Raw genomic sequence first — 13,064 nt, 5'->3', positions numbered from 1 at the left:
CTCTTTTCCTATAATGCTTTTATGATGTTTATGCTCTGTTTTTGCTGTTGCTTGAATATAATAATATGTGAGTTACTCTTTTCACTTTGAGTACGTGACAGTGTGGTAGGGACTTTGGCTTGAGAAGTAACCATTGTCAATGAAACATTTCTGAATCTGGCCATTGAGACTGAGAAGATGAGAAAGGAATGAAAGCAGAGCAAGAGATGTGATAGACGTTAAAATCATTGCAATGAATCGTGAATTTGAGACAAATGAGATTAAGATTTAATTTTGGGCTGTTATTGGTAAGTGACGTTGCAAAGTCAATTAGTATTTAGTACTTCAATAGTAATCTTCTGCATGTGGAGTCAATGGGTCAGCGAAAATATAGGACAAATGGAAACGCTTATTATTATTATTATTATTGTCGAAAAACGCGTATCCAATAGTCTATTCTTTTTATTTTTTAAGCTTTTAAAGAGAGGTTGATTTATTGGTTCACGTTTGTTAAATGAATTGTGATAAATCAAGAGCTAGTTATATTTAATTATTTAAATTTTAATATGAAAAATTATAGAAATATAATAGTTAAAATCAATAAGTAATAAGCAATTTTTGAAAGCATATTTAAATTAAATTAAAAAGACAAATAAATCATAGGAAGAGCAAATATAAAAAAATAGTTTTTAAAACATAAGTTAAAATAAATCAACAAATTGTATAAAAAAGATAATAAATCAAAAAATATCAGAGATAAATAATACAAGCAAGAGCAAGGCAAGTCGCTGGAGCATGAAGTACCACATCGTGAAGTTCAAGGGAGTGAAGGGCGAGACTTCTATGTAGAAAGGACGTGGGTTGTAACTTTCGGTGACATGACTGAGCCAGAGCGCTGGGCTTTGAAAAATTGAAGCGTTTTGTCCACAGTGGGCTATGTTTGATGATCACATTCTGGTAGGCCTCGCACCGGAACAAGGTATTCGGCTGTTCATAATCATTTACAAATCATAAATACACAAAATATTAAGATTCTTATCAGATCATAAAAGAAGAAAGGGAAGTGGAAGAAAAAAATTAAAGAAAATAAACTTTAAATATCTCCAAAGCTTCAATATGTTGATCTCAACTCTTTCATAATATCCAAACTCTAATATAATCAAGCTTCCAATATATCTTAAAGTCTAAGAAATGCATTCTAAGTCAAGCCAACAACATATATACATCAAGCTAAGCCCTAACATTTTCAACTACAAAAATGCAATGTTTTGTTGTTAACGGAACTTTAATCATGATTTTGCTCTATTTTGTACACTTCTCTCAATTAGTGTGACTAATCATCTTTTCACTTAATTTCTTCATCTAAAAACCTTCCAAAAGTGTTATCTTTCCACTTAAATCTTAAATTAAAATATCAATAAATTAACTTGAAAAATACCAAAATAGAGCCATAGTTTGAATTTCCAAAACAATACTCTTTTGATCCTATTTATAAGTTACTTCTAACATATTTCACTAGAACCAAGAAAAACTTTAAAACTCATTAATTATGTCTTAAAATTTAATAAGTTCTCAAATTTTCTCCTATTAAATACACATAATTTGACAATATATTTTTTTCTTTCTAATATTCAAAAGAGGATAGAAGGAAAATTAGTGTTGAAAATTTAATAAGATGACTTATAAATAGGACTAAAAAATTTTTTTTCTCTTTGCCTTATAAATAGGATTAAAAGGAGTATGCACAATTTCTTAACTTGAGTATTTAAAATATATACAATTGTGTTAAGATATATTAAAATCAAAGGAGAATGTACCCAAATGGCATGAAATTCTAGAGCTTAACATCTATTTCTATTTAAAGTCATCAAATATGAAATGTTTTAATTGGTCAAAGCATAGATGACATGGTGGACCGGGATCATACAAAAAATTTTCATTAAAGAGTAATAAAAGGCCCAATCAGCAAAGACCCAATAATGACAACGACAATTCTTGATGTTCTGTTGCTATTTCTTGCAAAGACAAAACAAAATCGTTGATGTTTAATTTTACAATTATTATATGTTAAAAAAGTATCAAACCATGTTATACGTGCGTACTAATTAGGCTGGAATTAATTTGTACCTTCTAATTAAGGAACTACTCCTTCAGTTGTCTCAAGATTCTGCTTTTCTAGCAACTCCTTAAACAACGGTACAACCTTAAACTTAGAACAATCATAATTCTCTGTTCTTCGTTTCTTATTCTCAATATCATATTTGATATCCCATACATAATTCTGAGTACACTTCTCTCTATGAGAAGCTCATAATTCCAAGTACACGACTTAAACACGGACATTTCACACGTCACACATAACGTTAATAAGAGAAATACACAACTCTGAAAGCCTTTAAATTCATAATATATTTCGATCGAAGCTTACTAACTATCAAAGAAGGCGTAATGTTCATATCTAAGAAAGCAGCTGAGTTTGATAATCCTACCACCAGCCTTGTTCCCCGAACAATTTGGGATTTCCGACACAGCCTTGGACAAGCAGTCTTTGCAATCTAGCCTGGACAAATCTGGCGTGCACTGAACAAGACCATAGATAGTTCCAGATCCAGTTCTCATGTTCCCTGCTGCATACTTACGTTCAGAGTCACCAGCTACAGCATTGCTTCTTAGACTTACCAAAAGATCATCAAGCGAACCATTGTACACGTCAGCATCAGTTTCATTATTTGGATTCGCCATGCAGAAGGAAAAGTCAGGGTTCTCGTATATCCCAAGCATTGAACGACTCGAGTATCGTAAAATGCAAAGTTCATCGTATAAAACTGCCTTCTTCTGATTTGGACATAGGTTTGGGAGAATCTTCGCGGCATTGTTGAGGCAAGTACGGCATGAATCTGGATTCACATCTCCTCTGCAATGCCCTAGGGCATAAACTCTGTTGGGGTATTCGCCATAAAAGGCACTGTAGAAGCCATAATCGATATCTGTGTCTGAAGTGAGATTAGAAAGAAGGAAATTGAGGTTCGTTCGGTAGATAGCTGTATTTGAGAAGTAACCATTGTCAATGAAACATTTGTGAATCTCCGCGTTGAGAATGAGAATATGAGAAAGGAATGAAAGAAGAGCCAAAGAAATGATAGACGACGTCGTTGTCATCATATTGAAGTGAAGTGAGAGAGATGAAATTAAAGAAGGATTAAGCTTAGTGTGGAATTTGGGGTCCAACAGATTTCTCAACGTATTTATAGTCCACATGTTAACAGTACGAGTCTTGCATATGGTCAGCCGGTCAACTCATTAATCATAACCCAATAACTCTACCTTGCACATTTAGTTTCGTTGATTTGTCGTAGCATCGCACTGCTGTTCGTCAAGATGTAGAAATCCGAATGCTCACTACGCCTGCGTGGTATTGGAGCCTTTGACGTCATTCCTGATGCAGAACGCATAATACATTATGCACTTGAGTTGTGGAAATCACAATTTTCTCTGGATATCCTCTAGAATTCTGGATGGTGATTTCGTTGCGAAGCATGATAAAAATGTTTAGATATTTATATTTATTTTATTGACAAGGACGACATATGGATATATGTTTTCACTAACAAGTATTAGGACGTATAAGTGTGAATGAACATAAGTTAATATGCCGCATAATGTTAGACTTAATAACTAATATATTATAAAATGAAAAAACTCATAAAATTAATCTTTAAAATTTTGAATTAAGATGTGATATCCTCCATTCCCTTTATTTATTTTTTTCTCACTTGTTTTTAAGCTATGTGATGTCTTTGATGTGGAGAGCTAGGGTATTTAAGCTTATCCAGTTCCAATCACTCCATTCCGATCATATCATAATGGATCTATCCCAACTTGATAAAAAAAGGATGGGACTTTGTGAAACAGGACAAAAAATGATTTGAGACGGGACGGGATGTCTTGAAGGTGGTCCCATGTCCCATCCTGTCCCAAATATAATATAAATATTATTTTTTATTAATGTGTAATAGTTTATTTATTTGGTGTATGTATTTTTATTAATATGTGATAGCTTCAAATATCTCAACTTAAAAGGAAGAATTGATGACTTGATATTGTTCTAGGCTAGTTTATTTAAGTTGCGTAACTCAATTATCTTGTTCTTATTGTAACTACAGTCTAGATGTTATTTTTAATTGTAGTGTATTTGATTTTAACTCAATAATTGAATTTATGTTTTTGTGACATTTTGGTTTAAGATTTAACGAGTTATATAATTTAATCAATGTTTTTATTTAGGCCTCTCTTTCACATTTTATCTATTTTATTTAGGCATCTTGGTCCCATTCTGATCATATCTCAATCCCAAATGAAATGAGACAACTTTTGGAGCAGGATGGGACAAAGCAAAAATTCAATCTCATTCATTTTTTCAGACGGAGATCTTGTCCTTTGAACACTCCTATGGAGAGTTTATGGATTCCTACCCAAGAAAAAGATTGTTAGAATCTTTATTAAGTGTGATTGAAATTAAAAAATAAAATTGAGGATTTTGTTGCACAACAAGTGTGCACTTCGTGTAATCCTCGCTCACAAGCTTTTACATTTAAGCTTTTTTATTGGGATATTGTCTGCACAATCTTTTGTTTGCATAACATAAATTGTTAAAAAAATTCTTAATTATTATGAAGTGTTGATAAGTAAGAAATTATTACGAAGTTATGATTTTTCGTTGCCACTTGAGGTTAGCTCTAGCACGAAAGTGAGGTGGGGAAAAGGATAAGTACAAGACTTCACGAGCGCAATGCAACCTGCTGGCAATGCGTTACATAATTCTCAATACGCAATATTTTCCTGTCCGTTAAAAATGATCTTATAAAACTATGTCTGAAATATGTGTTCTTATTTGAATCCAACATATATAAATAAATTGAAAGAAGTAATTAAAAGTACAATCACAATTAATCTAAGGACCCTAATTGTCAAATCAGAATTAAGTCATCAACACTTTTATTGAGAAGATATTAATGAGCCTTGCCGCAGTAGATCTTATTTTCTTTTCTTTTTTTCTTTTGTTGTTAGAAACCAAATAATATTACGTACTAAAGTATCATAATAAAGGCACCAATCAGCAAAGCCACAATAACAACAATTCTTGATATGTTTCTGTTGCTATTTCCTGAAAAGAAAAATACAAAAGTTTAGTTTTACAATTGTATGTGAAAAAAACGTATCGAACAATACCACTTTGGGAAATTGTACCTTCTAAGGAAGATGACGCTTTTGGTGAATCAGCAACTCCTGTGATACAACATCAAAAATTTATCTATTATTAATAACTAATAATTAATCAGCAATGTCATAAATTAGTCTTCAAGTTTCTAATTAATGGAATTCTGATTATCCTTTAATTGGGCATCCTGAGAAAGCCAAGCATGCACGCTCTGAGAGCTGCTAAAATTAATGTACTTAATGTAGTCTACATGTAAAATTTCTCTTAAATAATTTTGTTTACGAAGAAACATATCAAACCATATTACTTGGATAAGATTTGGTAGCTTCTAAGAAAGATGAAGCTTTTGGTGAATTCGCAACTCCTGTGGTTCATGGAAAATTTATCTATTCTTGACAATCAATACACTTTGTCATAGGGATGATTTAAAGTTGAGTTATTTATAGGAGGGGAAATTATTAGGGACTTCTAAAATATTACCTCTCGATCTGTCACTACTTAATGTTTCAGTAACACTACAGTATTTGTGCGCGTCATTTTTTTTAAGGTGTAACCATTTTTTTTAAAAAAAATATTCTTATTGAATAATAAATTTATATTTATTTAAGAATAAAACACCATATTATATAAGGGTAAATATGAAAAGATAATTTTAGTTTGAAGACAAGTAACTACTTCATTAAGGAGTAAAATTCAATTAAAAATGTTTTATATTTTTTAATAAAAAAAGTGTGTGTGTGTGCGCACCTTTTGTTAATGAGAAAGGGTTGAGAGAAATTTAAAGGAAGAATCATGTTAAAATTTCAAATAAAAAATTAATTATTATAAAATTTATTATTATTGAATTAAGGTCATTGACAGTTGTTAATGGACACTCAGTCAAAATAAAAATTAGGCAATAGAGTTTTTATTTTTCGTTTAAGTTAAGTAAAATAAATTGGAATCCATTTTAGAAAATAAAATTAAATTGATTAAAATGCACTAAAGTTTCTATTTTTCATCCACCCGAGGTTGGCTCTAGCAGAAAAGTGAGGCGGGGAACGAATAATATCAAACTTCATGAGCGCAATCTACCTGTTGGCAATGCATTAGATCATAGTTCTAAAACGCGTGAAACTTCCAACTTTTTCCAACCTTGCAACTACGTACAGTTCTTTTCTTTGACCCAAAATATATTGAAAAGGACGTCATGAATACTCTATACTCGTCACGTGTAACTTGGGTGCGTTTGGGTATGACTACTTTTACATTTCAAATGTGATTTTTAGCTTTTGAAATGTGGAATGTTGTTTGAGATATTTTTTTTAGATGGGATGTGCTTTGCAAAATGACTTCCAAATGAGTCTGAAACGAGAAAAATCAAAAGCTCCTCAATGTAGCTTTTGAAACGTGATCTGTGGCAGGACTGATGTCTAATATTTTAATTCACCATGATACCCTCATATTTTTTATTTCTTCTCGCGCAATCAAGGCTGATTTTCTTTTGTCATTTTGCTGCTCCTCTCATCTCGTTCCTCCGTCGCTCGTCCATCGCTAGTCCGTCGGCCGGCCATCTTTTCTCCAACTCTTCCTTCCTTCCTTCCTTCTCAAGCTCGCTTCTATACCTTGATGCATGCCACTATGGAAGTTTATGTCATTACTGATATCGTCGTCACAGTAGCCAAGGTCTCGTCGGCGGATGACGGCATTGTCTTCGTTGAGGATGACATTTTTGCGTGGTTATTGATAGGCCACAATAGGTCTAGTGTTGAGTTGCTAAATCTGTTGGAGGACGTGAAAGATACGATGGTGGAACCGGCGAGTAAAATGGGCGGAGTGAGGTTCATCGATGACTCGTATTCTTCGCTTTTAGTTTCAGTCCTCCTCCTCGTACATCACCATAAACAACAATGAGGAGAGTTGAAGGTCGTCGTTCTCCAATTCGGGCACGTCTGTGATGGCCAGCATCGACACCAACGAGTTGAGAAGGAAGCTTGTGGGTTCAGTGGAAGTCAGCTGGGTAGGGAGAGAAGCGAATGAACTGACTTTTGAAATAATTTTTATTCGTCTCTTTTCCAGTTCATGCATGCGAAATATTAAATAATTTTTTTATTTTTAATATTTAACATTTTAAATTTTATGTCATTTTAAATTTATTTCACATTTTTTAAATATTTTTAATATATTAGATTTGTATAATAAAAATTATAAATTATCATAAATTAATGTCCTTTTTGGTCATTGCATATTAAAAAGTACATTTCAAAAGCACAAATTTTATTAATCCAAACAACTTTCAGTTTGCCAAACTGACTTTTGAAAAAATTTATCCAAACACAAATTTCATTGCAATAACTGACTTTTACCAAACTGACTTTTACCAAATGAACTTTCATCAAACTGACTTTTGATAAATTGAAAACCAAACATACACTTAATCTTCAAGCCAAATAAGACCACTTACGTCCGGCGGCAAACAGTGTTTTCCAATAGAAGAGCGAAAGACATATTGAGAAATATTACTTTACAAGAAAATGGTAATTTGCTCATAAAATTTATTCAAAAAAATATTAGGGAGTAGTTATCTCATAATTTTTTTTTGAGAAATGCTATTCTAATAAATAAAATCTTTAAATTTTTTTACGAACATCTAAATAAAAAGAAATTCTTAAAAAAATGAGAAGAGAAAAAACCTATTTCATAGCCGGAAAATTTTCTCTCAATAAAATTCATAAAAAATGTTTGACAGAAACAAAAAATAGGTAACAAAATAAAATAAGAACTCTTCGAGAGAAAATTTTTCTCAATACAATCCAAAAAAACTTTAATGAGTTTTCACAGATAATATGAAGAGAAATGTTCTCTTGAAAAAGTTCAAGAGAACTTTCCCTCACATTAAGTCAAGAAAAATATTTTTTGAGAAAAGTATTTCTCAAAATATTTAATTTTTTTTGGAATAATATGAGAAAATTTTTAAATCTTTTCTTAGATCTTTTTGAGAGAAACTCCCTCTCAAAATTTATTGAGAGAAAATTTCAAATTTCTCTCAAATTTTTTCAAGAGAAACTATAAAATAGTTATTACATATATTACTATTTATTCAACGCTCATATTACATATATTATTAAATAATATGGTTCAAAATGCGACAAAAGTGATTCAAAAACAAGAGTGGGTTGACATTAATAGGGGTTTGGTCTAGTATCAGAATGTGACAAACCAAGGTTTAGTGAGACTCAGAAAAATTTATCAAAGGGGGCAATATTTAAATGGTTAAGTGGTACATAACCCAAAAAAGAAAAAGAACTCTAGAAGTTTAGTTCCCTCAATCTTTGTTCATCCCATACATAGTGTAAAATATCCTATTTACACTGTTAAGATAGGGAAATGTCAATGGCTGAAACTTTACTTGGATCAACTCGAACACCCTCTGCAGTAATGATGCAACCCAATAATACAACTTTATTAATGAGGAAGGTGCACTTCTTGAGATTGGCATAAAGCTTCTGTTCTTGCAAGGCTTGCAAGACTTGCCATTAGTGCTCTAAAGCTTCTGTTCTTGCAAGGCTTGCAAGACTTGCCATTAGTGCTCTAAGTGTTCTTCTAGACTCTTGTTGTAAATAAGAATGTTGCCAAAGTAAAGAATAACAAATTTGCTAATGAAGGGTCTCACACATGATTCATCAAGCGCATAAAGGTGCTGGGGGCATTTGTCAACTCAAAAGACATCATATTCCACTCATACAACCTATCTCTTGTCTTAAAACCAGTCTTCCACTTATCCCCTGGTCATCAACGACACCAATGGCTTAGATTCCCTAAAAAATTAGCTAATCTCACTAGGTAATAGAAGCACTAATGTGAACTTGATGCCATCTTTTATGAAAGAATAGGTGTTTGCATGCCCGTTATGCATAGCATGTCAATCATATTGCCATGGTCTCCCTAAAAGAAGGTAGCATGCATCCATGAGAACAACATTACACAAAGCTTCATCACAATACATGTTCCTAATAGAAAAAGTAATAAGGCATTATTTAGAAACTTTTACCTTATTCCACTTATTAAGCCAGTAAAGCTTGTAAGGATATGGATGGTTATGCGTTGGCAACTTTAGTTTCTCCATCATGTAGTCGAACGATACATTTTTATAACTTCCATATTAATAATGACATTACAAACTTTTCTTTAGTCGTGCAATGAGTGTGAAAAATGTTGCGTCGTAACTAAGTTTTTTCCTTAACTACAACTATATGTAGTCTTTGTCTAATCACTAATGCTTCACCTTGATCTACAGGCATAACCCTTTTATCATATACTGGATCAGTTCTATAAGACTCAATATCCTCTTTATCTTCTTTAGGTGCTTTATACACTTGACCTTTCCTAATGGTGACAACCCTCAGGGTAAGACAATCCACAATAATGTGGCTAAATCCTTGGCATTGAAAGCATTTGGGTGCTTTAAAGCTAGATTCCTTAATGGCATTTGATGGTGGCTTGCACATAATGCTAGATTATGGCTTGCTTAAGGGACTAGACTGCTGAAACTTTGTCTTGTGGACATCTGAATAGCCCCAAGAGGAAGAGGGCTAGAAAGATGATCTGTTGGGCATCTGCTTTTTAACATAAATGGCTAGACGGATGATGTCATCCAAGGTCTAATACTGTTAAAGTTGGACTAGGCGATTGATGTCAGCATTTAGGCTTGCAAGGTGTCAGGCTATTATCTGCTCATCCTTCTCTTGAATGTCACATTCATCATGAGTTTCTCAAACTTTTTAGTATATTCTTCCACAGACAAGGACCTCTATTGAAGATTTTGCAGCTGGAGAAAGTTATCCTAGTGGTAATAGTTTGGTAAAAATTTCTTAGTGAGCTGGTGTCTTATTTTTTCTTAGGTCTCAATCTCGTGCTTTCCTTTACGTTTGCGATTTAGCCCAATGTTTTTCCACCACATAGAGGCATGTTTCTTGAGTTTTAAGGCAACAATCTTGACTTTTCTGTGCATTTGAAATCTCCTTATATTCAAATACACATTTAAAGTTTGAAGCTACTCTATGAACTCATCTGGTTGAAGTGTTCCCTCAAATTTAGGAATGTCAACCTTGATGTCATTAGGATGGAATGATTGTTGTCAAGGATGGTAGTGGTTGTCAATAGATGATGAACTGTTGCTTCTCAAATCTCCTTCTAGGTTTTCTCTATTAGTTTCTAATAAAGCTCATTGTATTTCTACAGTAGTTTCCAACTCCTGTATTCTACGTTTCATCTATTCCAACTCAACCTTGTGCACATTCCTGCATCTTGGGGGCATCTTGAAATTTTTCTATAAGGTTAGGACTTTAGGAAAGCAAATATAAGGGAAAAAATGTAATTTACGAGAGTACAAGGGTAAAAAGAGAAATTTCAGGAATTTTAAGGCAGATATGTAATTTTGGAAACTATAAGGGTCAAAGTGTAATTTTCAAAAAATATAGGGTCAAAATGGAATTGATGTAAAGTTATGATGTCAAATCATAATTTTTGAGAAAAATATGGGGTCAAAATGGAATTTTAAAAAGTTTAGGAGTCAAAATGAAAATAGTGAAAGGTTAGGGTTCAAACTGCAATTTAAGAAAATAGAGTTAAGGGGGCAAGATGATGTGGCAGTCTTACACGTGGTGATCTTTGAATGGGCTAACCTGTTGTTGATTGGTTAGAGAAGTTGATGTGGCTAATGATGTCAACGTCTTCAACCTTCAGCAAGTGCGTGTGATACGTGGATTGGCAGTGACAGTGTGTAGGTCTCCAGCATTGGTACTTGAAGGTGAGTGCAGTGTCGTATGGCGATGGGGAACCTCTTGTTCCACTTTTTCAAATCTCTTAAGCATGTTGGTAATGTCAATTTTTGGAAAAAGACATCTAGATTATAAGTTTCGAAGACATTAGGGACTTCTCATCTAAATCTCTCTCTTCTTCGACATAATCCCTCAACTCTCACCTCATTTTCTTACTCTCTGGATCTCTGGGAACCTGCTCTGATACAAAAAAAAATGGTACAAAACCCATAAAAGGAAAAGAAATTTAGAAGTTTATTTCTCTCAATCTTTGTTCGTCCCATACACAGTGTAAAATATCCTATTTATACTACTGAGATAGAGAATTGAAATTAGTAAAAGGACTAATGCTTGTTATTGAGCTAAACATTTATGTAAAATGGATATATGATCATTAGTGGAAATGAATGACATAACGTTGGTGTTAGCTGGCGTTATTCCATTTCATTAAGGGTCATTTTTACCCTTTAACTTTTTCCTAAAGGGTTGGTATACGTGTATCTTTAACTTAAATAAGAGTCAATTATGTTCCTTAACGTTAAATATTGTCTCTCTTATCACCCTATTTTTTTCTCACTAAATATAAATATTGATTTTTTAACAAAATATAATTCTAAATATTAATTAAAGCAATATATAAATAAATTATATAAAAAGTTTAAGAATATATTTTAGTTTCATTTGTATCATAAATTTTTATAATAAATATTAGAGTAAACATTATTTTTAAATATATATACTTGATAATTTTAAAGAGAGTATGAGGTAATTGATTTTTTTATAGGGGGAAATTGTAATTTCAAAGGGGGAGTCAATGTTTTTCTAGTGGGAGAAATTGTCCCTCTATGCCCAACATGGGTACATCCCTATCAAGATTTGGATCTTTATTTAAAAAATTGTCCAAATTTAATTCTTAACTGTGTGTTAAATGAGATTATCTCTGATAAGAAAATATTTATATGCAATAAAAAAGAGGGAGTAGTTGTGAGAGGCATGAAATAGTGTTAATAAACTAATATATAAATATATATAGAGAGAGAGAGAGGGAGACAGAGAGAGATGTTAGAGTGTTATATAATAATATATGTGATAATTGTATATTTTATAAATAAAGAGGAATATATTTTGGATTGTATTTAATTAAATTTATTAATATTTCATATATATATTTATCTAATATTTATATATTTTTACTCTTATAACTTACTCACCAAATAAGAAAGTATTTTGTTATAGAATCTACTAAAATTTATCCTTTTTATTTTTTTGCAGTAAAGGTTGAACCAATTATCTTAATTTAATATTTTTAAATAATATACATATAAAAATATATAATAAATCTATAATGAAATAAAATTATTCATTTATAGACAAAAATTATAAAATATCTATAATTAATTTCTTAACTTAAAATAGCTTTTATTGCATCTCTCTATTTTGCATAAATAGCATAGGAATCTCATAAAAATCAAATAGCATTTAATAATATCAATTTTAATCCTTCTTTTCAAAACCTCTTATATTGGCCAATAAAAAAAAGATATCTTTTCTCCCCCTTTTTTTATTCTATATTCCCGCCTCTTCCACTTTCCCATTCTTTAACATTGTTTAATATTAAATGCGCGTGCCACGAAAATAGAGAATGGGTAATGAATTGATGTTACTATTTGTTCAACGTGTAAAAATCTAACACATTGAATCTTTTCTCCGTCCTTTTGTTTTGTTCGTCTTCTTTCAAATTTTTCTTTGCGGTTGCACAGTTCTCACTCACAATATTCGGACTTTCTTCAAATTAATCTAACAATTTGATAGTAGATTTAGCCGGTTTGTGACTAGGAAAACGCGTTGAGAGTGATGGTTCGTTGTAAAATGTTTTATTTTGAATCTTTCTTTAAATCTTTTTTATTTTTCCATTTTCATCTTCTCTCTTTATCACTTCCCTTTATCTTTTTTCTTTTCTGTAGTGTTTAGATGGTGGGAGAATAATAATTAGATCCCAAAAGAATAAATTAATAATAATTAAATTTTTGATAAAAAATTTTACAAAATAAATTATAAATATCAATTTA

At 31.8% G+C, this 13,064-nt stretch overlaps 1 protein-coding gene across 1 annotated transcript; it reads right to left on the bottom strand.

The window, feature by feature from the left end:
• Positions 1-2,133: 2,133 nt before the first annotated feature.
• Positions 2,134-3,181, bottom strand: LOC129298425 (cysteine-rich repeat secretory protein 38-like). Its single transcript, XM_054936838.1, has one exon. The coding sequence runs from the start codon at positions 3,139-3,141 to the stop codon at positions 2,407-2,409; it is 735 nt and encodes a 244-aa protein (XP_054792813.1). The 5' UTR covers positions 3,142-3,181; the 3' UTR covers positions 2,134-2,406.
• Positions 3,182-13,064: the final 9,883 nt, after the last annotated feature.

Source organism: Prosopis cineraria, unplaced genomic scaffold (genome assembly GCF_029017545.1).
Source record: "Prosopis cineraria cultivar Desert tree isolate PC_DT_omini unplaced genomic scaffold, ASM2901754v1 PC805, whole genome shotgun sequence".
Lineage (NCBI taxonomy): Eukaryota > Viridiplantae > Streptophyta > Magnoliopsida > Fabales > Fabaceae > Prosopis > Prosopis cineraria.
The sequence above is the reverse complement of the archived record's forward strand: the minus strand, read 5'-3'. Positions and strand labels throughout refer to the sequence as shown.